The following is a 27,990-nucleotide window of genomic DNA, read 5'->3' on the forward strand; positions in this document are numbered from 1 at the left end:
ATGTGCGTCAGTGAGCGGCCTGTGGGTGCGCTGGCCGGCAGCCATCGTGAGCAGCTGGCAGCTGTCAGTGAGGTGGACTGCTTCAGGGCACCCCCCCACCTCACGCAGGGCTGATAACAGCGTGGGCCAGGGAGCTGCACCCTGCAACTAGACCGAGAAACTGGCTTAAAAACCAGGATGGCGGGGCGGGAGCAAAAAAAAAAAAAGTTTCCTGAATCCAAAAGTACTCTGAGTAATTAATCTGAGTGCATTTGTAAATTTTGAGGTCAATACTGTAAAGATCCATGCAATAATTTAATTCTTAGAGGCTATTTGGCTTCATTGCCTTTAAAGCTAAATTTGGCTATTTCATTCACTCCAGAGTGGCTAAGTAACAACCATAACACAATTCTGTTGGTCTTCATTCCTTTAAATGTCTATCTCCAACCCAGAAGACATCAGCCAGGATGTCAACTTAGGCCCTTTCAGTAATTCCATTAAGTAATATTTCCAACTTTATCTTTAAAAAAGTCTTAATCAATGACCTACCAGTTGCTTCTATGGCTTTCCTATGAATTGTTAAGTGCCATTAAAATCAAGGTATAAGGATACAGAGTTTCTCCAATTGTGTTCTGGGAACACCTGCATCAGAATCAACTGGTGTGTTGAAAACACATACTCCTGGGCGTCCTCTCAAGCCTACTAAATCAAACTCCCCCGTGATGGGGCCTAAAATTCTGCACCGTTAGCAAGTGTGTCAGGTGGTTCTTTCATACCCTCAAGTTTGACGACCACGTTTTCAAGAATGTGGGATTTCTCTCAAGCCTATGAGAAAAACAGAGGATAGAGAAACAAACAGTATCAAGAGTAAGCAATCAGCCAGCTGACACGGTTTCTTCAAAAAGTCAAAGGCATCTCCAGCAGCTGATGAATGGATAAACAAAATTCAGTATATCCAGTTAATGAAATATTATTCAGCCATAAAAAGGAATGAAGTCCCCAGCACTGCATACTCTTATTTGTTGGGCCTTGACAATGGTATGCTAAGTTTAAAAGCCAGACACAAAAGACCACATCCTATGTAATTCTATTTACACAAAATGTCCAGAATAGGCAAATCTATAGAGACAGAAAATAGATTAGAGGTTGCCAGAGGATGTGGGGAGAGGGAATGGGGAATGACCGTCAATGGGTCAGAGTAAAAAAGCACTGGGCTCAAAGTTCCTTGGTCATTTTTTAAAAAGAGAAAAGCTATTCAAATTCTTTCCTCAAAAGCCACTTTAATTCTAAGAGGATGAAATTATTGTTAACTGCATATTTAGTTGATACATACTCTAAGAAACTAATTAATTTCACAGCAAAATAAATTTGTACTTTGATGTACAAATTTGCACTTTGATGTTGTGTTGGAGGGAGCATTTTATCATGGAGGACTTCTTATTGGAGGTATATTGTTTCAGAACCTAATTTTACACTTGTAATCTTATAATCTTATATATAAAACACAATGCAGAATCTTTGACCAGGGAATTAATCCAAATCACCAAATCTTTCTTATGGGAGCATTGACTTATGTTTTCAGTGACTAATTTCAATATTACAGTAGAGTGTGGCCTATTTGCTTCATAATCAGAATCTAATTTTCTTCTCAAATGTCATCTGGCCTGACTGATAACCCTCTTGCCACATGATAATTAGGACATGGAAAAAACTTTTTTTGTTTTAATGGAGCTTAAGTATGCTGAAACACCTTGACTAGGAAATACTCTGGACATCAAAAATCTTGGACACATGAAAGTTTGAGAGATTATAAACATTCTTTTTAGGTTATTCATACCACGGAGGTTGGTCTGCAGTACACTCTTTATGAAACTCCATGGAGGAAATTTCTTTCAGGAAGATCTGTATTTCTTTTGAGTGTCTGATTTATTTCTATTTTCATATTTTTACATTGACGCCCAGGCAGCTCAGAGAAAAAATTTGACCTTCTTCCAGCAAGTGTACAGAGCCTAATGGACTATATTTTGTGTATTAGCCCCAGACTTTATTTTCCCTGCATTCAATTTCCTCACTCTGTTTTTAAAATCTCATTGTAATATACTCTTGTAAACTACAGTCAAATCCTTTTTGGACTAAAATAGGGTATAAACAATACATAAATAATGAACAAACAATAAATTACAAATAATCACAAATAAACAGATACAAGTTGTTCTCAAGTTCTTGGTTAACTCCATTTCACTTTTAACAGAGTTCCCTCTTGCTTTGTACATGATGTCTAGCTTCATTCTGATTTTATCAACAATAAACAAGCTGGATTTTACCACCCAAATGGTATGAAGGGGGACAGGGCAAGAATGGAGGTTTATTATTAGGACTTTCTTATATTGGAAAAAAAAGTGAATTAAAAGTAAATCTGAGGAAAATATTGGGATTAATGTGTTTCTATGCAAGACAGTAAAATAGAGGACCATATGATGTATATTTCATCCCATGGAGCGTGGAGGAAAACAGTGTTAGTCTGTTCCCAGAACATTTCCCATTAGGTTTTTTTTTTTTTGTCCAGGGGTTTGGTAGCTGCTCATAGAATGCAGGCGATTGGCCATGGTGATGTTTTGAGTTTGTGAATCTTGGGGAACCTTTCTACAAGTTGACCCATCATTTCTGAGTCTCTAAAATGAAATCTTATTTTATATAGGGGAGATTCCTGGGGTTCAGAACCAAAGCTTCTCCACTACCCCCATACCCTCAGTTTGACTGAGACCTGCCTAATTCTGGTAACTGGATCCATCTCCTAGTGACCTATTAGTTCTGCCTGCTCTGACCAAGCTCTTCCTACAGCCAGGGTCATGTTGTTGAATCTCAGCTTGGTGACCCAGGTCTGCTTTCTGCTACATATTTGTAAGACTCTGAGATAGGAAAAGTGAAGAGACAGCAAACTGGTGTTCCCTCTGCCACCTTAACCCATTTTACCATGATCTTATGAATCTCTGCGAAATAGTGGCTGGCTGCTAGAACTTATTGATAAATTTTATTTCATTTCTTCTCCCCACCAAAATCATCTTAATCACATCCTAAACCACATCCTACATCAGGTCCTATCATCCCTGTTAAAAAACATTTAAACAGCTTTCCATGTTTTTAGCATAAAACACAAACTCTATCCGGGCCTCTGGCATGCTGTGGTCCCCAAGCCAGGGGACCTCAGCTCCTGCATCCTTCAGTTCCATTTCTACTTCTGGGTCCTTAAACAGGTCAAGCATTTTCCAGTTGTCCCAGGGCTCCACCAAAAGCTGTTCTTTGTGCTGGCAGACCACCACCACCACCAGGGAAGCCTATCATGATCAACCAATGAAACGTAGGCCATTGTTTCTCTTCCTGCCCCACCCCACACACCTTATGAGAGGTAGTGTAGTACAGTGTTCTGAGGGGCTAGATCTTCAGACTATTTGGGTTCAAATCCTGGATCCACCACTTACCGTGTTTCCCCGAAAATAAGAGCCAGACAATCAGCTCTAACGCGTCTTTTGAGCAAAAATTAAGACCCGGTATTATGTATTATATATTATATTTATTATATTTATATTACATTATATTAAAGACCTGGTCTTAAAGTAAGAGAGGGTCTTATATTAATTTTTGCTCCAAAAGACGCTTTAGAACTGATTGTCCGGCTAGATCTTATTTTCGGGGAAACACGGTACTTGCTCCTTGTTCTGTGACATTGGAAAGTTACTCAACATAAGTTTCCCCACCTGTAATGTGGAAATGATAAAAGATATTTTGCGGATTATACTTGTTAACAGATGGTAAACTCTTAAAATGTTAATAGAATTCTCGTTTAAGTATATACTCCAATTTTATTCCACTTATTTGTTTGCCATGTTTGAGTCTGTCACCGAGGAAAGGCTTATAGTGGCCCACCCCTGGCTAATTACAGTCTACTTATCGACACTACAAACGAATGAATAGAGAGCATGAGGAAAAGAGGCTGGTCCTCCCAGGTTTAGGAGGAGCCATGGGGTAAGCTTGTTGGAAGCGATGTGGTCCTGGCTTCTCCTTAAGCTTACGGTTTATCAGGACGGACTCTAAAACACATACTGGACTAGTGTAGTTGCAGGAAAGGGAATCTCAGGGTGATGGCCCAGCCATTGGGGTAACGGCTAGAACCTCCCCAGTAGAGACCCGAGGAAGGTACGTTGGCCTGAAAGAACCAGATTCACGAGAGCCAAAGCCTGAGGAGGTACCAAAACTCCCAGAGGTTCCCAGGAAGATGCTCTGCACAGGCTTGGCTCATCCTCCCGCCACGGAAAGAGCCGGAAGGAGCTGGGCGGGCGGAGGACCAAGGGCACCAATGGCTGGGCTCGCCCCGCCCGGCCCGGAGCCTTCCTGGGGATTGGCTGCCCGCCCCTCCGCCCTCTGCCGCGCCCCGCGCCTCCTTCCTGATCTCCGCGCTGCACCGAATCACCGGCCTCAGTCACGCGGAGTTGGGCGGTGAGTGTGGGCTCGGTCTCCAGCCCCTTTCGGGGGCGGGGGGGTCGCGGCGGGAGGACACCTGGCGGGCCACGGGCAGGGTTGGGGCTGGGCTCGCCCCGCGTCCCCTCGAGCTTTGCCCGCCCGGAGCTCCGCTGCTCCCGGCGGCCAGAACCGAGGGGTAGAGCAGCCCTCGGCGGCCCGGAGGGGCGGGCGGCTGTGCCCGTCCCGGGGCCGGGCGAGGCACAGACACCGCGCGGAGCCGCCTGGAGGGTTCCCCGGGGCAGGCCTGGCGGGATAACAACTTTGAGATTTGCTTCCGCAGGGCGCGGCCTCAGCTACTTTGTGGCTGGTTCGGGGTGGCTTCGCCTGCGGGGTCGAGAGCCCTTCCCAGACCGACCTTGGGCCTGGGGAGTTTGTCTCCAGCGTCTGCGGGGCTGCAGCGCTCCGAGTTCTAAGCGCAGGTATGTCCCCGTCCTTGTAGGAAATGAAATGGCCCAGGTCCTAGCAAGTGGCCAATGGAGACTTCCTGGCGCGGGTTTGGTACAAAGCCCAGAATCCGGCTCCAATTAACATAAAGGAAGTTAACTTCAATTAACATAAAGGAAGTTGACTCCAATTAACATAAAGGAAGTTGACGGTCACGGGCACCACCCGACAGACAGCTGCTTCTAATGGGTTTTCGGGCTTGTTAAAGACTGCTGAAATCCACGGGATATGAGGAAACAATAGTGTAGTAAATCGTAGAGAACCCTGTAAAAAAAAAAACAACCCAGATCGCCCTTTCTTGTGCCCTTTTAAGGCTGACCCAGTGTCTTAAGAGGCTAACACAGAAGGGTAAAGTAGGTAAGTCTCCATAAAACCCAGAGAAGAGATTGTAAAACTCCTCTTTGGATCCTGTCTGGAGTCACAGCTGAACCTGAAGAAATTTTCTTTTCAGTTTAAGAGCCTTTGTGATATTTTTACTAGTTAATAGCAAAGTGATAAATGTAACAGCTTTGACTGATACCTTCAGGCATGCTTTATAAACTCTGGGGATACCGTCTAGCGTTTTCAGATAAAATAAGGGAATTTGGATACTTTGGTTAACTTTGAAGGTGGAAAACATCCAGATGATGGGACACGTATACACACAGCCTTTTCTGGACATCCTTTCAGAGAAACTGAAAAGAATGTACCTCAAAGTTTTTGTTTTTTATTTCTATCTATATAAAAGGTCATTTAAAAACTTTTTTATAGGTTGAAAACTACAGGTACAAGCCATTGAAACTGGAATGCTGTGGTGCTGGTATTTTCACTGAGGTATATACTATCACTTTACAGTTTACAATACACAAGTGCCTCTACAGAAGTCACGTATTCTTATATAACTTATAGCAACCATGTGCTCTCATAGGAGTTAGAGCAGTAGCACAGTGCTGGTGGTGAAGGGGCAGTGTAGCGGTTGCTTTATTTTCATTTAATCCTCACAATTCAATGAAGTTGATATTATTCTCATTTTATATGTGAAGCAACAATTTAGGTAGTGACTGAAGAAGCCTCATATGTAACTTGGCTATGTGACATCTGGAAAGTCACTTATCTCTTGAGATTTAGTGTCCTGGTGTAAAAGTAGAAATATTTAAACAGGTTAGGCCAGTTTTCGGGGAAAAGACCACGGGAGAGCTATTAAGAATATAAGCTCTTCACAGTATTTAATTACAAAAAACCTACAGAAGTTCTCCAAAACTTGGTACAAAGGGAGTGTATGTTGGGTGCTTTTTATGAATGTAGCATAATGAGCTGTAAGAAGGAACAATGGTGCTAGGTTATTAGACTATGTAAGTGCTGGAGGTGATGGGGGAAGTTTTCATATGGGAAGAAAAGTGACTGCAGCAAGACGAACAGAGCCCAGCGAGTGCTAGAAGTTCTTCCTGTTCCCCAATTCTGAATGTCTACAAATACCTCATTTTCCAGAAGTCTTAAATAAAGGCATTTAGCGTTTACCTTGCAGTGTTATGCAAAAGTTACCCTTCGGTCTCCTACTCACCTCTACCCTCTGGGATACCTGTTTTCTTTTCTCTTGGAGGTCCGAGAGTGTACTTGTCAGTATTTTGACAACTGGACCGTAGGGCAGGACAAATGTTCTCCCTCGGGGAGCTCTGCTAGAACTCTTTTTGTACATTTTCTTTGTAATCGCCTAGAATGGCATCACCCCGGCCACCTCAGAAGGGGACACCTGCAGACTGACTGGCCATATGGAATTCATTTCCACAGATTATTAACAATCTTTGAGGCTAATCTCCAAAACACATGCAGAGACAGGTACCCTCTTTGAGCCAAGCAGCTGGGGGTTCCCTCTGTCAGACACTCCTGAACTTCTCATCCAACATTTGGCTTTTCTAATCTAAGATTTCTATTTCTGGCCCTTTGCCTTGGTCAGGCAGATTTTACTGCTCCCGTACCTCCTTGGCCCCAATCTCGCTTCCCTGTTGGGGAATTCTGGCTATTAAATGGGAGCCTAAATTATAACACCATCCTTCAGTTAGACTTATTCTTCAAACACTTTGGCAAAAGGCCTGAGATCCCTTACATTCAGATGTTCTTTTATTTGCGAGACTCCGAAGACCTCTTTTGTAAATGTGGGCTTAGTCCCTCGTCTATATCTGGAGAAAAACCTGCCCCTAGCCCTCCTGTTCAATAGGCTAACTCTTCCACTCCCTCGGGATCCTCTTCTATATATCCAACCCCACCCTCATACCCGGGACCCACTCCTCTGCCTCCAGGACCATCTCCTCTTGGCCCCCTGTGCGGCCAAAGTTTGTCCATTATTCGAGGCTGCAGGAGAATTTGGACCTATTATCCCAATAAATAAACTGAAATATTCCATCATATTACTCTGGCTTGTGATCTTATGTGGAGGAATGTTATACTATTAGACCTTACCTGATACTGAGCAGAAGAGTCCTAAAGAAGGCCAGGAAATAATGCGAACGACAGACGTTTATCAGATATAGCCATTCTTCCCATCGATTCTGGATGGGATTACAACAATGCTGAAAAATGGGAAAGAGCACTTCTTACTTTGTGTTAAAGTGGGTCTCGAGGTTGGCTAGCAGAAGGCGATAAGTTATTCTAAGGTATCGGCTATCTGCCAAGGCCTGACAGAGAACCTGTTTTCCTAGAGAGATTAAGGGAAGCCCTCAGTAAACACTGATTTAGATCTCGACTCTTATGAGGGCCAAATAATCCTTAAAGATAAAAGATAAATTTCTAACCCAATCAGCTCCAGATATGAGGTGGAAGCTTCAAAAGGTTATTCAAGAACCAGGGCATACTCTGGATGAGATGCTCACCACTGCCCATACGGTCTTCTAGTATTGAAACCAGGAAACCAAGGCCAAAGTTTGGAAGGAAAAAAGGAAGGATGCTAGGTATGCCCCACAGCTAGTGGCCCTTCATTGCCAGCCACTGTCCAAGAGCACCTCGCTCCCCACAACAAGGACAGCATCTGTTGCGTACCTGGACACTGGGCCAAAGAAGGTCCCAACAGAGAGGCCCCCTATGCTTGCTACAAATGCAAGCATCTGAGGCACTGGGCCACTGCCCCACGGATCGAAGGACACCTGGGTCAGGACTGCCCTCCAACATGCAGGTGATTGTTCAGGACTGATAAATCCCCCTCCAGTCGGCCTCAACAAAGGAGGTCTCTTACTGGACTGGAGCCAAGGGTGCAAATGGATGTGGCAGGAAGGACAATTCACCGTGTTTCCCCGAAAATAAGACCTAGCTGGACCATCAGCTCTAATGCGTCTTTTGGAGCAAAAAGTAATGTAAGACCCGGTCTTAATTTACTATAATAGAGACCGGGTCTTATATTTTTGCTCCAAAAGACGCATTAGAGCTGATGGTCCAGCCAGGTCTTATTTTCACGGAAACACGGTCAATTCGTATTAGATACAGGGGCTACCTATTCTGTCCTAACTTCCTTCTCCTGACCCGTCTCCCAATCTTGTACTGTCCTGGGAGTTACAGGCAAGCCAGCCTCGAAGTTTTTCATTCCCCCATTATGTTGTCTGTGGGATGGATATTCATTTACCCACACTTACTAGGCCAGAATGTCCCAGCTCTACTGGGCAGGGATGTTTTGTATAGGCTAGGAACCGAGATCATTCTTGGAGGGACACCACTGGCCATGACTCCTCTCCAATGATTAATACTACCAATGGATTCTAGCCCATTCCCAGTCAGGTTTGGGAGGCTCACACCACTTCTGCGGTTTGGGACCAGGGGTATCCCTGGAGGACCCAAATCGGCTACCCCAGTTTTCATTAGCCTCAAAGATCCTTCTCACTTCCCTAATCGAAAGCAATATCCTCAAGCCAGAAGCCAAGCTAGGCCTACAACCTACAATTTCGAAGTTCTTACAACATGGGCTTCCGGTCCCCACCAGTTCTTGTCATACCCCAATCCTTCCAGTAAAGAAAAAAGATGGAACCTATCACCTTGTTCAACACCTAAGAATAGTAAACGATGTGGACAGCAGGATGTAAGCTGACAAGGTCTTTGTAGTCTGCAAGGTCTGATCCAAGGGACGCCTCGCCTCAGCATCCTCCCCCAGAAAGAACAAGCTAACACAATCACAGCCGCAGACATACAAGCTTGCAAATCACATAACAAAGTTCTACTAATACTTGCTTGAATAGACAATTGTTCTAAGACAGTATAAAACCGTGTGAAAAATAAAAACTGCCCTACTGCTCTGCCATCCGTGGGCAGTGGACCTCCTGATCCCAACTTTCCTGTCTGTTTTTCTTAATCTCTCACCCTTTCCCTTCAGGCCTAGCCCTCCTGTCTGCACTGGACGCGACAAGTGGCGCCTGAACAGGGACCCGAGTACGGGAAGAAGAAACAGGTAAGTGAGGAGACTCCCCGTGAAGTTGTAGGTGGATGAGGGGAGCAAGCAAGCTAAGCTCAATCGGGAGAAAAATATGGGACAGCACTGGTCCAAAGAAAGGGACCTTTTTGCACAAATGCTAAAGGCTATGCTTAAGGCTCACGGCTGTAGTGTTCTCTCAGGCCAGGAAATGGAATTCCTGTCTTTTATACACGAGACATGCCTTTGGTTCCCTGAAGAGGGCACAGTCAATCCCGCTACTTGGGAGAGAGTTGGGCAGCAACTCCGTGACCGCTTCACGGCTGAAGGCCGCTCTAAGTTTCCCATCCCCACCTTTGTGCTTTGGAACTTAGTAAAGGAGTCACTTGACCCCTCACCAGAGGTTTCGAGATTACCGCCCCCCTCATCACAGGGAGGGCTCTCTCAGGTCTTACACAATGCAGTGGAGGGGTATGAAGCACTGAAGTGCTCTGTCGCTCCCTCGGCGCCGCCAGTACAAGATAAACAGTTACCCCCACCCCCATTACGGGAAAGAACTTCATGATGAGGAACAAAAATATTATGACTCTTCCGAACCCTCCAGCCCCCAGGACTCTGATACGGACGATGAGTCTTCCCCTTTAGCTGACATCCTTGCGGCCTTTGCTAAGCTTTCTTGTGGAACGCCGCCACAGGCGCCCCCTCGTACCCCAAGCTGCTGCCCCAGATCTTGGACAAAAATGTCCCCTTGCGCCTGCTCCCTCTCTCCTCTAGTCCCTATCCCTACATGCTTTGCTTTGCAAAGGGGTGTTCTCCAGGCCAGGGAAAGGGGACGGCACTTCCGGCTTTCAATTGTACCCTGTGACAGAACGCAGTCAACGGACAACAAGTTAGTGAACATGTAATTATTCCTTTTAAGATGCTTAAAGACCTCAAAATGGCTTGTGCCACCAATGGGTGTACGGCCCCCTTTACCATTACCTTGCTAGAGCGTTTACAAACTGATGCCCTAACACCCAATGATTGAAAGACTAACTAGGCCTTGCCTTAATGGGGGGACTACCTGTTATAGAAGAGTGAATGGACCGAATTGTGCAAACAAGCACAGAGAAATCAGGCTCATCAAGTGCCTATTACCTATGACATGCTGGTAGGAAGAGGTCAATTCAGCCCCCTGGGCCAGCAGCTGAGTTATCCCCTACAAGCTTATCAACAAATTAACATAGTGGGAACTGAAGTCTGGCGCAGCCTGCCCACCCTGGGTACAAAAGGGGAAAAATTAACTTAAGTTGTATCAAGACTTTGTGTCCCGCCTATTACAGGCTGTCTCGCGCGTAATCACAGATGCTGAAACGGGTTGAATTCTCACAAAACAGCTTGTCTGAAAATGCCAATGGCCCGTCAGGCTGTATTAAGACCGTATAGAAAAAGGCACTTTGTTGGATTTTATTCGGCTAGCCTCGGATATTGACCCTGCCCACATCCAGGGCGCTGCTCTGGCAGCAGCCTCTTCCTGATCTATGGACAGGTTGGCCCAAGCCCGAGAAAACAACAGACAGACAGACAAATGTTATACGTGTGGAAAACCCGGCCACTTTGCGAGAGAATTCCCTCAAAAGGGTCAATCCCGCTCACCCCCGGCATCTGCCCCTAAGGTAGAACAGGGAGCCCGTCAGTGCGCCCCCGGGATATGCCCACGGTGCTGTCGTGGGCGACACTGGTTCAGTGAGTGTCAGTCACAACACGATGCTTTCAGGAACTTGATTCAGGGAGACGGACGACAGGGCCGACCCTGGCCCTGTCAAATAAATGGGGTCCTTGACAACACCACCACCAGTAATTCTCCAAAACCCAGCCGATCCACACTCCAACAGTTATGCGGGGCCACGCCCGGGATCGCAGGATTGGACCTCAGTCCCGCCTCCCGATATATATTAACCCCCGAGGTGGACCGCAAGCGATTCCCACCGGTATATGGGGGCCTATTCCCTCAGGGACCGTGGGGTTAATCTTGGGGAGAAGCAGCTTCACTATGAAGGGGTTTCACATACTGCCCAGCGTTTAGATAAAGATTGTAAGGGAGAAATCAAGGTCATGGCCCATACTATCAGAAATATTGTCCAGGTGCTGTCCACCGACAGAATCACACAATTGGTTTTAGTTCCCACTATCAAAGCAGGGCAAGTACTCTTATCAAAGGCTCGAGGCGTTCAAGGCTTTGGCTCTTCTGATGTATATTGAATACAACAAATCCAGAAAAAAGATCCAAATTAACCCTGTGGATACAAGGAAAACAATTCTTGGGTCTACTAGATACAGGAGCTGATGTTTCCGTTATTGCCCACCGCCATTGGCCCACATCCTGGCCCACTACTCATACTACGACAGAAGTACAGGGGATAGGACAGGCCCAAGGCCCCTTACAAAGTTCAGAGATCCTTAACTGGACAGACCCAGACAGACAACAGGGAACCTTTTGTCCCTATGTCCTCCCAAGACTATGTCAACCTCTGGGGACGTGATGTGTTGAGTCAGATGCACGTTACGGTGTACAGTCCAAGTACTCAGATCTCCCACATGATGTTCAATCAGGGATTCCTACCCTCACAGGGGCTAGGAAAAAGCCATCAGGGAATAACAGCCGCCATACAGGTAAAGCCAAAAATGACAAATTAGGATTAGGATATCCAAATTTAACATAGGGGACTTGGTAACTCCTGCTACCCCAACTGGGCTTACCACAGAAAAAAATAACTTAAAAATCTGACACCTCTGTGTGGATAGACCAATGGTCCCTAACTCAGGAGAAACTCCACACAGCACGACAGCTAGTTGCTGAACAACTTGCTGCTGGTCATATCCAGCGCTCCAATAGCCCTTGAAACACTCCAATATTTGTAATAAAAAAAAAAAAAAATCAGGTAAATGGAGGTTGTTACAAGACCTCCGCAAGGTTAATCAGACAATAGAGATTATGGGAGCCACCCAGCCTGGCCTTCCCACACCCAGTATTATACCATGGGACTTTTGCTTATTCATTATTGACCTTAAAGACTGTTTCTTTACAATCTCCTTGGATCCTTAAGGAAAAAAAACGCTTTGCCTTTAGCTTCCTTAACCCATAAACTTCCAAAACCCCATAAAATGGTACCAATAGAAGGTCCTCCTTCAAGGGATGGCCAACAGTCCTACTCTGTGCCAGAACTTTGTTGCCTTAGCTCTTAATCCTATTAAAAAGTGCTTCCCCGATGCATATATTATTCATTATATAGATGATGTTCTAATTGCCCATAAAAATTAAGAGACCCTACAAAAGGCATTTTCAGAACTGAGCGCCTCCTTAACACCCCGGAAAAGGTACAACAGGCTGCTCCATTCTCCTATCTCGGGATATCTATTCTTCAAAGAACAATACGACCACAAAAAATCCAAATCCAAGTCGATTCCCTGCGGTCACTAAATAATTTCCAAAAGTTATTAGGGGATATCAATTGGCTACGTCCACATTTAGGCATAACTACGGGTCAACTATAGCCTTTCTTCGATACTCTAAAAGGAGACCCTGACCCCGTGTCCCCTCGACAGTTGTCCCCCAGTGCCCGTCAAGCTCTTCAACTAGTTAACAAAGCCATTCAACAAACCCAGGTTTTTCGGATCGACCCTTCCATGCCGATCAAGCTTACTATTTGCCCCCCCCTCCCCCCAAGCCACAACCTACAGGCCTCCTATGGCAAGATCAGGGGCCAATCGAGTGGCTCCACGTGCCCAATACAGGCCCCAAAATACTCCTTCCCTATTAACACATCGTTGGCACTCTGATTCACAAAGGCCAAAAACGACTGAGACAGCTTATAGGCAATGACCCCCCAGGCTATAATTGTACCCTATACCCCAAAACAACAACATTGGCTATTCCAATACTCAGATACCTGGCAGCTGGCGCTTGCCCAATTCCCGGCAAACATTGCCACTATCCTGCCAATAAGCTCAGTTCCTGCTACAAAACCCGATAATTTTCCCCAAGGTAATTTCCCCTAACCCTATTCCTAACGAGCTTACCATTTCTACAGATGGTTCCAGTAACGACATAGCCGTGGTACATACTCACAGACACATTCCAAGCAAACACACTTTGCCTCTGCCCAGCACACAGAACTCGCTACCCTGATTTGGGCCCTAGAGCTCCATCCATACCTGGTTCTTAACATCTTTTCCGATAGCTGCTGCTTATGCACGGTCAGTAGGACAATTGAGACTGCTGTCATCGGCCATACTTCTGATGAAGAACTCTTTCATCTGTTTTGCCAACTCCAAAAGCTAATTCAGGCCAGGCCAAAACCGAGCTATATCGGCCATATCAGGGCCCACTCTCAACTCCCTGGGCCCCTAACTCTAGGCAATGACATTGCTGACCAGACCACACACCCCCAAGCTTACGCCCTTCTGGCTGCCCAGGTATCCCAATCCACTCCCATCACACAGGCCCAACTATCCCATATAACCTATCATCAAAACGCTGCTGCCTTGTGGCGTCAGTTTGGTATTACCAAAAAAGAGGCCCGACATTGTCAAAACTTGTTCCACGTGCCAGATCCATCTCCCCGTACCCTGCTACGGAATAAATCCCAGAGGTTTACTCCCCAACCAACTTTGGCAAATGGATGTCACTCATTTTCCCTCCTTTAGAAATATCCCTTATGTTCATGTTGTTCTTGATGCTTGTTCCGGGTTCTTATTTGCCACTACACAACCTGGAGGAACTACCCACGTCATTAGTCATTGTCTTCAAGCATTTTCAGTAATGGGCTTCCCTCAACAATTAAAAACGGACAACGGCCCCGGATATGCTAGTAAAGCTTTTGCTCAGTTCTGCTATCAGTTTAAGACCACACATACCACAGGGATCCCGTATAACCCCCAAGGACAAAAAAATCATAGAACGTGCAGAGCATGCTCAAAACATAAATATGGAAACAAAAAGGGGGAATTACCCCGGCAACACCCAACAATATCTTGAACCATTAACTTTTTACCCTCAATTTTTAAACGCGGATGCCTCCGGCTGCACAGCAGCGGAATGACACTGGATACCCGAACACCCTCCGCTGCCCATGGCACGATGGAGAGAACCTCTTGAAAATGCCTGGCATGGGCCCGATCCTGTGCTAGTCTGGGGAAGAGGTCATGTTTCTGTTTTCCCTAGGAACGCAAACGTCCCTTGGTGGCGACCAGAACGATTGGTGAGACACTGTGATGGACCCGGACTACTTCTTCAAGACACCGTCCATGAGCCCCATCAACCTAAGACCAAGTGTAGTGATCCCTGGATCTCTGCAGAGCCGCCAACCCCAGCTGCCCACATGGGGACAGCTCAGGCGCTTAGTAACTGAAGGAGAAAACATGGTACAGCGACAGGGCTTACCCATGACTCCAGAGCGACTCTTCCTCGCCATGCTGTCCATTGTAACAATGCAGGCAAGTGTGGCTCATGCAGAGACTCAAAGCTTCTGGGCATTCTTTCCTAATCCTCCCACACTTTACCCTGCCACATGGGATAGCCCTAGTGTCCCCATCTTTGTCGATAACACATGGGTCCTTGATGGACACCCCAACGGACATCTTACACCCCAGTGGATCTCCTTTAATTATACCAGGGTTGCCATTGGTCCTCCCCTCTGCACAGGCCCCCAGAACATAACGGGGAGTCTAAAAGTCCAACCCATCAACAAAACTGCTGTGGGGGGGAGCAAAAATAGCTAGCCTCTCTGGGCCATGGGATATGTACAAGTATCTACAACAACTTGCTCTCTTGGGACTCGCTAACCTTTCCACTATTGTCCCCACTTCCCATCCACCCCTTCCATATTGCCCTAATTCCTCCTCCATAGAACTATTAGGATTTGCTGATTGGCTGGAGTGCACTCACCCTCTAGCTGTTGAACATACTGTCACTAGATTAACCCAAACCATATGGGACTGGTCACATTGTCTCTCTGGTCCACATCAGGATTGGATGACTCCCGGGGGATATGTGGCTCCCGGGAGCCACCCACAACATAAAACTAAACGTGAGCTCTGGCAAGCATTCGCTACCATGGACTTTATAAACATCTCTTCATCATCCACATGGGACTTGGGGTTAAAACATATGTATAGAGTTCGGGCCTGCACCCAGCCACCCTATACATTCCTTGTGGGACAGCTAAACGCCAGTGTCAGCCAACAACAGCTACGCATTGAGTGCATTAATTGTAACTTAACCAACTGTGTCAGCACATAACAAATGTTCCCAAATCTTGGTACTATACCAGCCATCTTACCTTTTAATACCCACCAACTTGTCCCGCCCTTGGTATGATGATAAGGGACTCCAAACCCTAGTGGAGATAAAAAACCAATTAACCAAAAAAAAAAAAATTGTTGGAATGGTCATAGCTGGCAAAGTGGTGATCATCTCCCTGATAGCGACCCGCTGTGACCACCGCCACCGCCCTCACCCAGGGCATACAAACCACCCACTTTGTAAACGCTTTGGCCCAAAACACATCCATTGTGCTAAAAACACAAGAAAAAAATCGATTTAAAGATAGAATATAAGCTAAAAGCAGTAGAAGCAACTATGATGGCCCTTGGTGACAGGTAGAAGCTTTATGCTTAAGGTTACGCCTGCGTTGCCATGCCAATTTCCAAAAAAATTGTGTTACTCCTGCTCCATATAATACGCAGTATCAGTGGGACAAGATACTCAACCACGTACTGGGTATCTGGAGCCATAACAATCTTAGCCTTGAGTTCAATGATCTCCATCAAGAAATCCTTGACATGCAACATACACACGATCCGATTCTGGATCCTTCTAATATTGCTCTACTGTTAACCCAGCTCAAAGGGTTTAACCCATTTAATCTTCAACACTCCTTTTGGGTCCTGTTTGGTATCCTTCTCAATACTTTATTTTGTATCTTTTCAGTCGACTACTGAGTCATCCAACGCCAACTCTAAACCTGCTTTTTAACACCAGCTGCAGCTTAAATAAAAAAAGGCGGAGATGTGGGGAGCAGGATATCAGCTGACAAGGTCCTTGCAGCCTGCAAGGTCTGATCCAAGGGACGCCTCGCCTCAGCCTCCTCCCCCAGAAAGAACAAGATAACACAGTCACAGCTGCAGATATACAAGCTTGCAAATACATAGAAAGTTCTAATGCTTGCTAGAATAGATGTTCTAAGACAGTATAAAACCGTGTGAAAAATAAAAACTGCCCCACTGCTCTGCCATCCGTGGACAGTGGACCTCCTGATCCCATCTTTCCTGTCTCTATGTTTTTCTTAATCTCCTGCCCTTCCCCCTGAGGCCTAGCCTTCCTGTCTGCACTGGATGTGACAAACGAGGCTCTGATACCTCTGCATCCAGTAGTTCCTAATCCTTACATCATACTGGGAACCAGTAGGTTTACCACCCTAGACCTAAAGGATGCCTTCTTCTGTATTCCTGTTGATCCTCAGTCTCAATTCCTCTTTGCCTTTGAATGGGATTCCCCTACTGGGGTCCACCAACAATTAACCTGGACGGTCATTCCCAAGGGATGTAGAGATAGGCCCCATCTCTTTGTCAAGGCTCTAGCAAGGGATATAGAAGATTACAGTGTGACAGATGGGGGAAGCAGGGGGACCATTCTACAATGTGTAGACCTTGTATATTGCCCCACTTGGAACCAGGCCATACAACATACTATTCAGACCCTAAATTTCCTCACTACACGAGGCTACAGGATTTCCAGAACCAAGGCACAATTAGCAGAAGGTTACATACCTTGGTCATCCTCACGCCGGGAGCTAACAGTTTCTTGCCTGAGAGAATTCAGGAAATCTTAGAGCTACCAGACCCAACCATTAGAAAACAGCTAAGAGCTTTCCTGGGGCTCACTGGATACTGCAGACTATGGATCCCAAATTATGGACTTAAAACTCAACTTCTACACAACAGTTTAAAGGGTAAGGATGATTCTACTCCTCTAAACTGGGGGCCACACGCAAAGAGTCCGCCCCAAAATTAAAGTACCTAGTTGCTCAAGCTCCGGCACTGGGACTACCTAATCCCACAAAACTCTTTCGATTATACATGCATGAAAGGGATGGAGTTGCTCTTGGGGTATTAACCCAGAGGCTAGGACCTACTTCTCAGCTGGTGGAATACCTCTCAAAGTGCCTGGACCCAACTGTTAGGGGATGGCCATCATGGTTAAGAATTCTAGGGACTCTTACCCTGCTAATTGAAGAGGCTTTTAAGTTTACTCTGGTGGGAGTGCCCATCCAAGTCTTTACAAACCCTTCAGGGAAGGGGCCACTATTGGCTATCGGACAACCAAATCTTAAGGTACCAGGCTCTACTTTTGGAAAATCCTGATACTGCCATTTCTACCTGCAGTACCCTAAACCCGGCAACCCTGCCCTCTCCTGACAAAGATGCTCCCTTTCATTTGTGTGAAGAGACTCCATTTCCCTCTGCCCCAGGACCAACCTTACTGCTCAGGCTTTAGAAAACCCTAATGAGATCTGGTTCACGGACGGAGCAGTCTCTAGTAGAGGGAAAGTGGAGAGCGGGCTACTCCGTAGTTTGAATCCACGAAGTCAGATTCTAAACAGCTACCCAAAAACTCCTCTGCCCAGCTGGCAGAGCTCATTGCTTTTACTAGAGCTTTAGAATTGGCAGAAGGAAAGAGGATCACCATCTACACTTATTCCAAAATTGCCTTTCTAGTTCTTCATACACATGCAGCTGTATGGAGTGAGAGTTTCTTACCTCCAGAGATAAGACCCATCAAACACGGTTCTTACATACTTGATCTCCTAAAAGCTGTTTACCTACCCCAGCAGGTGGCAGCAGTCCACTGCAAAGCACACCAGAAAGATTCTCAGCCAATGGAAATGGGGCTGCAGATACTCCAGGAGCATCCCGTTCAGGGGGCCTTACTGCCCACTCCTAATTCTTCCCTCTCCTAACTATATCTCAGAGGAAGAGGCTTGGGCAGTCCAAAGAGGGTTTCAACCTACACCCTCTGGATGGCTTCAACGAGAAGAAATCCTTTTTCTTTCTCAAAACATTCAATGGAAGGTAATAAAATCTATCCATGATACTACCCATCTAGGAAGAGATTCGTTTACTTCTTTAATTTCCAGGTCATTTAACGGTAAGGGACTCTCCAAAACCATCGAACAGATAACTTCTTGCCTGACCTCCTTTAATAATCCTCAGGGGGCACAAAAACCTCACCTAATCCAGCCAGTTCAACATAGAAGGGTCTTCCCAGGTGAGGATTGGCAAATGGATTTCACTCAAATGCCCCCTTTTCAAGGTCATAAGTATCTACGAGTTTCCATTGACATCTTCACTGGGTGGATTGAGGCCTTCCCAACCCAGACAGAAAAGACTTCGGAGGTAGCAAAGAAACTCTTACATGAGATCGTACCCAGGTTTGGGCTCCCCCTTTCCCTCCAGAGTGACAACGGGTCTGCCTTTATTTCTTCAACTGTCCAGTTAATTTCCAAGGCCCTGGGTACTACCACCTTCACTGTTCTGGAGGCCCCAGTCATCTGGTCACGTACAGCTAACCAGTTGCTCAAGGATGCCCTCAGAAAACTTACTCAAGGGGCATCTATAAATTGGAAGGAAGCTTTACCTATTTCTCTCCACACTAAAATGGCTCCTAAAGCTACTCTCGGCTTCAGCCCCTTTGAGGCTTTTTATGGGAGACCATTCCTTCATTCCAGTCTACTTTTAGACTGTTTTTACAGCACTCAAATCAAATGCCACAGCCCTTAACCAATTCCAACAAGCTCTTAGGGACTTTGAACTAGCAATAAAGCCCCAGAAGATAACTGATTTGCCCTTACATCTACCTGGGACTCAGATTCTAGTCAAAATATGGAAAGATGGGTCTCAAACCTCCCAGTTACAACCATTATGGAAAGGCCCTTATCCCGTTCTCTGATCCTCTCCGATTGCTATTAAGGTTCCAGGGATCACCAGCTGGATACATTATTCCCGGGTAAAACCTTGGAAGGAGATGACGCCCGAGACAACTTCAGACCACAACTATTCCTGTCAGACAATAGAGGACCTCAAGTTCCTCTTCAAAAGGGAAAAACAACATGATAGCCATAAATAACATCCTTTTCTTTTTTTCCATCCCTCTTTAGACTCAAAGATGCTCCCTACCTTCCTTTTTTTTTTTTTTTTTTAATCACCCTACCCTTGGCCTTTACAGAACAAGCAGGAGTAATTATTCCCTCAAATAGAACACCTCAGGAAAAGAATTCACTAGGCTTTCTAGGGTAGTAGCAGAGGGAGGGGTGAAGGACTGCTGGGTCCACCACAGACACCCACAGGAAGGGAACTCCTTACCTCTTGCTTTCCCTGACCTCCACATGGCCAATGGCACGTGGTACAGGGACCTTCCCTTCTATTCCCAACCTCCCCATGTTGCCACTCCTCTCACCCTAGTACACCGATCCATGTCCAATCTGACTTGCTTCTATACAGCTAGTCCCAAACCTTTCCAAACCAACTCCAGCATCTTTGCTAAACCTACCAACAATGCAGAGACCCTACATAAACTTAGGCAACTTGATTATCGGTCCTGGTGGTCATCCAACACCAGGCTCTACCTCCCTCCTTTCTATACTCCTCCATATTTCTAAATACTTCCTGTGCTCCTCCGAGATTTACAGCTGCGGTTACTCCTCCCAGGAATGTAGCGGGTCTGTTTGCCCTAACGAGACTGGATACCTAGCTACACGGTGCCTAAGTCCCCATCTCATATACGGACAATGCACATTGGGACACACAGCACCCCAGCTAATGACTTAGAACTCTTCCATTACCCGGGCTTACTGTAGCTCCTTGACAATGTCCTTCCCTGGGGGAGGAAGGTGTCTTCTTTTACAGTACCCTGGGTGGGATATTACAATGCGAATTCATCCTATGCAGCTTTACTGCAGAATTAGAAAAACTATCCAGTGAGACCAGAGGGGCCTTACATGATGTCCAAGACTCTCTAAACTCTTGCAAACATCGTTCTAGACAACCGTATTGCACCTGACCATATGCTAGCTGCTGAAGGAGGAGTTTGTGCCGCCATGAATACCACTTGTTGCACCTACATAAACAATTCTGCTAGGGTAGAAACCAGAGCAGAGGAGATACTCAGTCATGCCACTTGGCTAAAAAAATACAGGATAATCAGCTATTACCAGGTATAGCAGGGGGATCCCCTTCTCAATCTTGGGGATCCTGACTATGGTCTCTTCTTTCACCTTTGCTAGTTCTTCTCCATATTCTTGGGTTATTTCTGCTTGGACCATGTCTCTTTAACCTTCCTGTTAAATTTGTCGAGTCCATTAAGTTACAGATGGTTCTTCACCAGGACTACCAACAACTCTCTCCGGGGAACCCCACTATTTATCAAGGACCCCTAGAAGGACATTGTGAGTCATCACCTCCTGTGGACAGGCAGCAAGTATAGGAACCCAAAGCCCTTACAATGTCCCCATCAGCAGCAAGCAGCCAGAACAGCTGTCATCCTGAGACCCCAATGAATTGGGTTCCTATTACTTGAGGGGGGGGATGTTAGGTACAAGTGGCAGGAGGGAGTGGCAGTATTGCAACCGGTATTTTCCATCATCTAGGTTCCTCCACCCCATCCCACCTGCACTCCCCCCATCCCCTGGACTTTCCACCCACTAGGTTTGTGATTGGGATATCCTGACGTGGTGGGGGTGGGGAGGTTGCAGGTGGGATGGGGTGGGGGAACCTAGGTGATTCTAATCAGAATAATTATTCTAATCAGAATAATCCGGGTTTTGGCACTTGGGCAGAATGTCAAGGCTTGACCTTGGCATAACCTTACTCTCATTAAAATATAATTATAAATTAGCATTGTGGTTTTAACACCACCCCCCACCACGGGTTTTTCTGTATGCATTATAGGTAAGGACATGCGCAGAAAGACAATAATTATATAACCGGCGCACGTCAATCAAATAACCAAAATCTCATCCCACACAGGGCCTGCTCAGAAATCAGCCATATAAGCATTAAACCCCGAGCCCTTCAGGGTCATTGCCTCTCTCGACTTGGCCCCTTCTTTCCTTAGAACGTATTCTAATAAACTTTGCTTGCTCTATACTTCATATTTGCTGATCTGTAATTCTTTACTGCATCAGCAAAAGGACCGAGCGGTTACTCTGTTACATCATTCTTAATGCTTATTTCATAACACTGTTCTAGCCTTTCTTTCTAAATTTCATTTTTTATATGGCATATTATACCATAAAACCCAGCCTTATAACTTCTTTAGGTAATTTATTCAACAAATATGTTGGAAGGCCATAATTGCTAGAGGGAAGAAGGGGCGGGGGAAGGGAAATAGAAAGTGCATGTATGTGCACGCTGAGTGGAAGACGTAACTTCAGATAGGGCTGGCCATGGGAGAACCAAATACAGAAGACCTGGAGGAGCTGAGAGAGGTGCCGTGATTATATATATACATACATTTGGGTGAAGAGCTTTTCTGGCAGAGGGAAAGCAAGTGCGAAGGGCTTGAGGAGGAATATATTTAAAGACGTTGGGGAAAAGCAAAATGAAGCTGCAGAGGAGTGATCTTCAGGGGGATTTCTTAAAAGTTTGCACGCAGGGCTAAGATGGATATTTTAGGCCATTCTAAAAATGGCAACTTGCTTTCTGGCCTCTCAGGCCTCTAAGTGCTGTAACTTTTACATAGAATGCTCCCTACCACCCATATGCTTTCCTCCCTTAACCAACTTTTCTGTGATTACTATTGTCCCTTCCTTCCCATTCCCCACCCAACCCTCCCCCCCCATACACATGCTTTTGTTCCGGATTTCTGTAGCGCCCTATAATGGCCTATCTTTATATGCACGTTGCGCTCCATGTACAATGTACCGCCCTGACTGCCCCTGCCTCTACCTCCTGCAGGCTCCAGACCATTACAGCTACAGTCTGTCTTGGTTCTCACCACATTCCTAGAGTCTAGCCAAGTGCCTGGCATATTATAGTTTCTCAAACATTTAACTTATGCTATAAACCCACGTGATCAGCACGAGGAGCAGTATCATTTATCATTAAGCTTAATATCAATCATTGTATTGAGTTGAATTATATGTGGCATTCAAGGGAGTGGCTTACAGCCACCTTTCAGGAGCAGCATAATATTAAGAGCCTGAGTTCAAATCCCCACCCTTCCACGTGATCTTAGCCCAGTTGCTTCTTAGCTTCGGTTATATATAAACTAGGAATCGTGGTTTCTGAAGTTGAGTTTATACATAGTACATCTAATTACCTGGTGAGTATAACACTCAGTAAATGTCATATTTATTGGTAGTGCTAAGGATCATTTTTATAATACTGTGTGGTCCTTGTAGTATTAGAACAAAATGACAGTCATGGTATTTAGGATTTATATAACACTAAAATGCTGACTTTAATGTTCAGTAAAAAATAGAGCACCTACTATGGGCTAAGTACTAGTCTAGGTATTGTGAACACATCAGTGAATAAAGCAGACAAAAATCAGCGAATTTGGACGCGACTGATGATTGACAGAGGCCTCCAGTGTAAAGGCCTTCAGGTTTCCTCAGCGAGTGGTGTGTAATGTGGGAGAGGAAGGTACTGGTAGGACAAAAGGCCTTTATGTGGTGACTTCAAATGCTAAGTAGGTAAAGAAGAAAGAAAACAGTGCTAAAGCCTTAACAGGCTACAAACAGGAAGTTCTGGCAGAACAAGGAAGGCGGAAGGCACCACACTAACAGTGATCCAGTGAAAGTGAAAATGGGCCAAGAAAAATCACAATGTTTTCTAGCTACTCAGATGAAAGATGTAAAACTGCAAGTGTTCAAGTCTGGCTTAAGTCGGCAAATCATTTTCCAGAGCAGCCACTGGTTTCACAAATTCCTCCATTCCCCTGAGTCCTACCGTAGTGGCGGTTCTTTGCCCCCTGAGTTACTTGGGCTCAGTGAACAGTGGAGCCCCTGAGCCTGGAACAGACCCTCCTCCCATGACCCAGCTTCATCAGGGCAGCTCTGTCTGTGCTTTGGTTTTCCAAATAACAATAACTTTTTTGGTAAGAAAGGTTTTGGCTAAAAACTTTGAAGTCCACTAGACTAAACAATAGCAGGTGAAAGTTGTAAGCAGCTTTATAGCCAGTGGGCGTAAAACATCGAGAAAATGGAAAAATGTTTTTAAGGTGTTTCACAGATTCCAGAATTTAGAACTACAGAGATACTAGAACTGCACGGTCCGACATGACAGCCATTAGTCACACGTAGCTATTTAAATTCAAATCCGCTCACTTGTATTAGCCGCATTTTCAGGGCACAATAGCTACCTGTGGCTCGGGGCTACTGTGCTGGACAGCAGATAGGGAACATTTCTGTTCCTGTAGAAAGTTTGTGTTGTCAGTACTATTCTAGAGACTGTATGGGGCAACCACCTTGTTTTATAGAAAACCGTGTCACACCTGTAGAGACGGTGTAGTAGGCTGAATAATTGCCTTCCAAAGACATCAGGTCCTAATCTTGAACCTGTAAATATATTATTTGAAAAAGCGTCTTTGCAGGTGTCATTAGGCGAAGAATTTGGAGATGGGGAGATTATCCTGGATCACCTCTGCGGGCTCTAAATGCAATCACAAGTGTCTTTAAAAGAGGGAGGCTGAAGGCGGTTCCGTGCACAGTGTTGGTCTTGAAGGTTGGTGTGATACAACTTCAAGCTGAGGCCAGAAGCTGGAAGGTTCCAGGAACAGAGACCGCCCCCCACACACCCCACCCCCAGCCTCCTTAGGGAGTACACACTGATTGACCCAGGGAAAACTGATTTCTGACTTCTGGCTTCCAGAATTATGAGAGAATAAATTTCTGTTTAAGCCACCAAGTTTGTGGTAATTTTTTACAGCAGCCTCAGGTAACACAGGTGGAAAGCTTAAGATCACAAATAGAGCTGCCTCCTACACTGTGTTTTTATTAGTGCTTTAGAGGTGGGCAAGTAGGGTAAATTTTATCTATTCATTAGTCAATTTATAAAATTTTCAGATGTATGGCAATGAAGTTAAAATTTAGTTATAGGTTTAAATCATGAGAGACATGAACATGTGGCTAAAATATGGAGGTTTAGCAAATACCTCATAATAAAACTAGCAAAACTAATATAAAAAGTCAATTTATGGTTTACTGGTATATGAGTCAGTTACTCATATACACTTTTAATAAATTTCATTACACAGTACAAAATCATCCAAAATTCAAGTTGTAAAAATTCAGTAACAGAAACAAGACAGTAGGAAAAAATTACTCTAATTTTTGCCTTGTTGGCCATACAGCGTTGGCCAGCGGCGTCCCAGAGGTAATAAAGACTGTTAAAATTAGACGATCTTTCAGTAATCAACCTCAATTAGTTTTGGCTTATGTTCCATGAAATGTAAACATGAGTTTCTGGGAGGCTTTAAGAAAGTAGTATAAAATATATTTTTAGAAAAAAAATAGTATACTAAAACTAGTCTTCTGGGGTCACTACCACAGGGCGGTGACGTAAGTCCTACATAGTGTCATTTTGGTGTGTCTAGATTGCAACAATATCAATACTGAATGATGGCAGCAGCGTACCAGAGACTGGGAAGGAAACTGGAGCAAAGAACCCAAGTTTCTGAACAAGAAGTTCAAACTTATCGAACTCAAAATTTATTATGGGAAGGAACAATACATGATTTGACTGGCTCCTTAACTAAAATGCTAATGTTAATGGACAGATACCTGAAATTCTTTTTCTTCATTATTTTCTAGGTTTATCAAAATTTGTGAGACCATTTTCACCTGTTCCATATCTGTATCAACTCTGACATGAATTACCAATGCTTTCTTATTAGTGTTTCAGCAAAACTACCAACTGACTTGACTATAATATACTTGAAGCTACTTATGGTCTCATAGAATAGTCAAGATAATGCCTTCTCTTTGATTAATGCTTACTAGAGCTGAAGCTTAAGATATAACCACCACACTCAGTCGTACATGGAAAATGAAAACCGTTCTCAACCTGTGGAACCTCATTCTCCTGATGAAAGAAGGATCAAAACAGCCCTATGTGTCTACCCATCATACCAAATTCCAAACGTGAACAGTTTACATAGAAAAATGTTTAAAATTGGGATTTAGATTATGTAGAAGTTTTGTGAGCTTTTGACCAAAATCAGGTCCCCCTTTATTGGGGTGGGGTGGGGGATGTGGAGTGGAAGGGGAGAGTATTTTTACACGAACTACCCACCATTCCTTACAGCCTCTCCTATTTCTGTCTTGCTGACAGACTTGAATACCTGTTTCCAATTTGAGCTCAATCTCCCACAAGAAAAAGACGTTTCATTACTACAAGTCTGAATATTTCTGCTTAGAAGTAGCTATTCTCTTATCGTTTTTTGAGATATTTCCATATAGAGTAATATTGATCCCTTGCTCCCTGTTTAACACCGAGCCTGCAGGTAACCTACTGATTATTCAAATGAGCTCACCTTGGAGAATTAAGGTAGACATGCTCCCAAGTTTTCCCTCTGAAGTAATAGTTTGCTAGTTTCCTTCTAATAAACTTTTAGCTCCTTGTTCTCTATTTTGTCACACTCAACTCTCCAGGTTGTACTCTGCTTAAATCATTACCTATAAAGCCAGTGAAAATGTTTGAAGAAGCTCAGCTTAGTTTAGATTCAGCCTGAAGTTTCTGCAAGACCAGTGAAACAAAACTGTAGGACTGCGCCCTGAATGTATACCCAAGGGGCAGTTTCCTGTGCAGCTCTATTTTGGTGTGGCTTCTAAAGAATCATCCACCACAACAACAGGAAATAGAATCTTGTTAGAAACTTCCTTCATGTGCAAGTTTTCTTTCAGAATGAGTCTGACTGTTTCCTTATCTAAATTTAACTTTTCAGCCATTTTTCTTACAGTTAATTGGCTATTTGAGCAAACCAAATTTCTAACCCGCTCAGTATTTTCACGTGTTCTGTGGATGACTGGACAGCCACTTCAAACATCATTATGGTTATCACGTCTACCTTCTTTAAACCTTCTGTGCCAGTCAAAAACTCCAGCTCTTGATTCTACTTCTTCACCATAATCTACTTTTAACATTCCAAGTGTCTCACTTGCAGATTTATTTTTTGCACAAAGTTTAACCTGAATTCCTTGCTCTAAATAATGGGCAATCATTATTATGGTGAAAAACAAATAATTCTATTCATAAAGTTAGCCAGCAACCTTGAAAGCAGTGTTGTGGCCTGCTGAAACATGTTATAATATGACCTGGCAACAATCCTGTGATTTCACAAGCTACACATGAGAAATTAGTCAAAATTACAACAGAAGAGTACAGATGACCTTTAGAGAAGTCGATGAAGCTTTTAACATCATACCACATCAGCTTAAATGCCTTCATTTTCCTACCTACAAAAAGGGAGCAAATAAATCAGCATTTTTCTCACTGGTCAAATGGATAGGAAATGGATACTTGAATTATATTAACTATGTGCAGGGAGCATTTACTTCTCAAAAAGAACCTAAGATTAAAAAAAAATACAACCTAATAACATTATAAGCTGCCACTTGTCTTGGCTGTGTATTTAAAATGGGCTAGGTTAAAATGATAATTTTTCTATTGATGTTGATTGACAGGGAAGCTCAAATGCAAAATATCAAAATAGTTTATTTCCAAATACATAAGAGAGTGGATGCCAATGGTATCTCTGGCCTGTATAATACAATATGTGTAGTTGGGTCCCTATGAATTTTAACACATAAGTATTGTTATCCATATTCATCCTGCAAATACTACCTAGTGTATTCAGAGTTTAAAACAAACACACATACATTGAAAAATAGCATCTTGTGAACTTTGAACACAAATTTCTTTCATTTAGTGCTCACAGTTTGAAAAGGTTTTCACAAATTATGGTTGTACAATGCAGATACTGGAATTAAAATTAAAACAAGGTTTTCCAATGATTGTGACTTTAGATTGTATTTATTGATGAGTACTTGTCTTTGCTTTTTATACACAAAATTTACCCTTTCAACCATTTTTAATTGTACAATTCAGTGGCATTAATTGCATTCACAATGTTGTGTAGCCATCACATCTCCAGAACTTTTCCATCATCCCAAACCCAAATCCTGTACCCATTTAACCAGTAACTCATTCTTCTCTCTTCCTAGCCCCTAGTAACCTCTATTCTACTTTTTGTCTCTATGAATTTGACTATTCTAAGTACCTCGTATAAGTGGAATCGTACAGTATTTGTCCTTGTTGTCTGGCTTATTTCACTTAACATGTTTCCGGGTTCACCTTGAACCTTGCCACAGGTCGTATTCATTCCTTTTTAAGGCTGAGTAATAGTCCATGGTTGTACACATTATTTTGTTTATCCATTCATCTCTAGATGGACGTTTGGGTGGTTTCCTCCATTTGGCTTTTGGGAAGAATGTTGCTATGAACATTGGTGTACAAATTACTGAGTCCTTACTTTCAACTTTTTTTGGGTGTATACCAACCAAGAGGTGGAATTCCTGGATCATGGTAACTCTATGTTTAATTTTTTTCAGGAGACACCAAACTATGTGCCACAGTGGAGATAC

The 27,990-nt window shown here is 44.3% G+C and overlaps 1 protein-coding gene, 1 non-coding gene and 1 pseudogene across 2 annotated transcripts; all 3 read left to right on the forward strand.

Annotated features, from left to right (window-relative positions):
• Positions 1-16,609, forward strand: LOC109451711 (uncharacterized). Its single transcript, XM_088794396.1, has 6 exons — positions 1-63; positions 4,191-4,473; positions 4,778-4,916; positions 9,272-9,346; positions 14,511-14,782; positions 16,278-16,609. The coding sequence occupies exons 1-5, from the start codon at positions 1-3 to the stop codon at positions 14,695-14,697; spliced, it is 747 nt and encodes a 248-aa protein (XP_088650522.1). The 3' UTR covers positions 14,698-14,782; positions 16,278-16,609.
• On the forward strand, positions 5,242-5,367 carry LOC141570292 (small nucleolar RNA SNORA26). The gene has a single exon (XR_012494297.1). It is a non-coding gene; the product is annotated as a small nucleolar RNA SNORA26 (small nucleolar RNA).
• On the forward strand, positions 14,708-27,360 carry LOC148759279 (uncharacterized; annotated as a pseudogene).
• Positions 27,361-27,990: the final 630 nt, after the last annotated feature.

Source organism: Rhinolophus sinicus, chromosome 1 (assembly GCF_057876585.1).
Source record: "Rhinolophus sinicus isolate RSI-liver-muscle chromosome 1, RSI-T2T, whole genome shotgun sequence".
In the NCBI taxonomy this organism is placed as follows: Eukaryota; Metazoa; Chordata; class Mammalia; order Chiroptera; family Rhinolophidae; genus Rhinolophus; species Rhinolophus sinicus.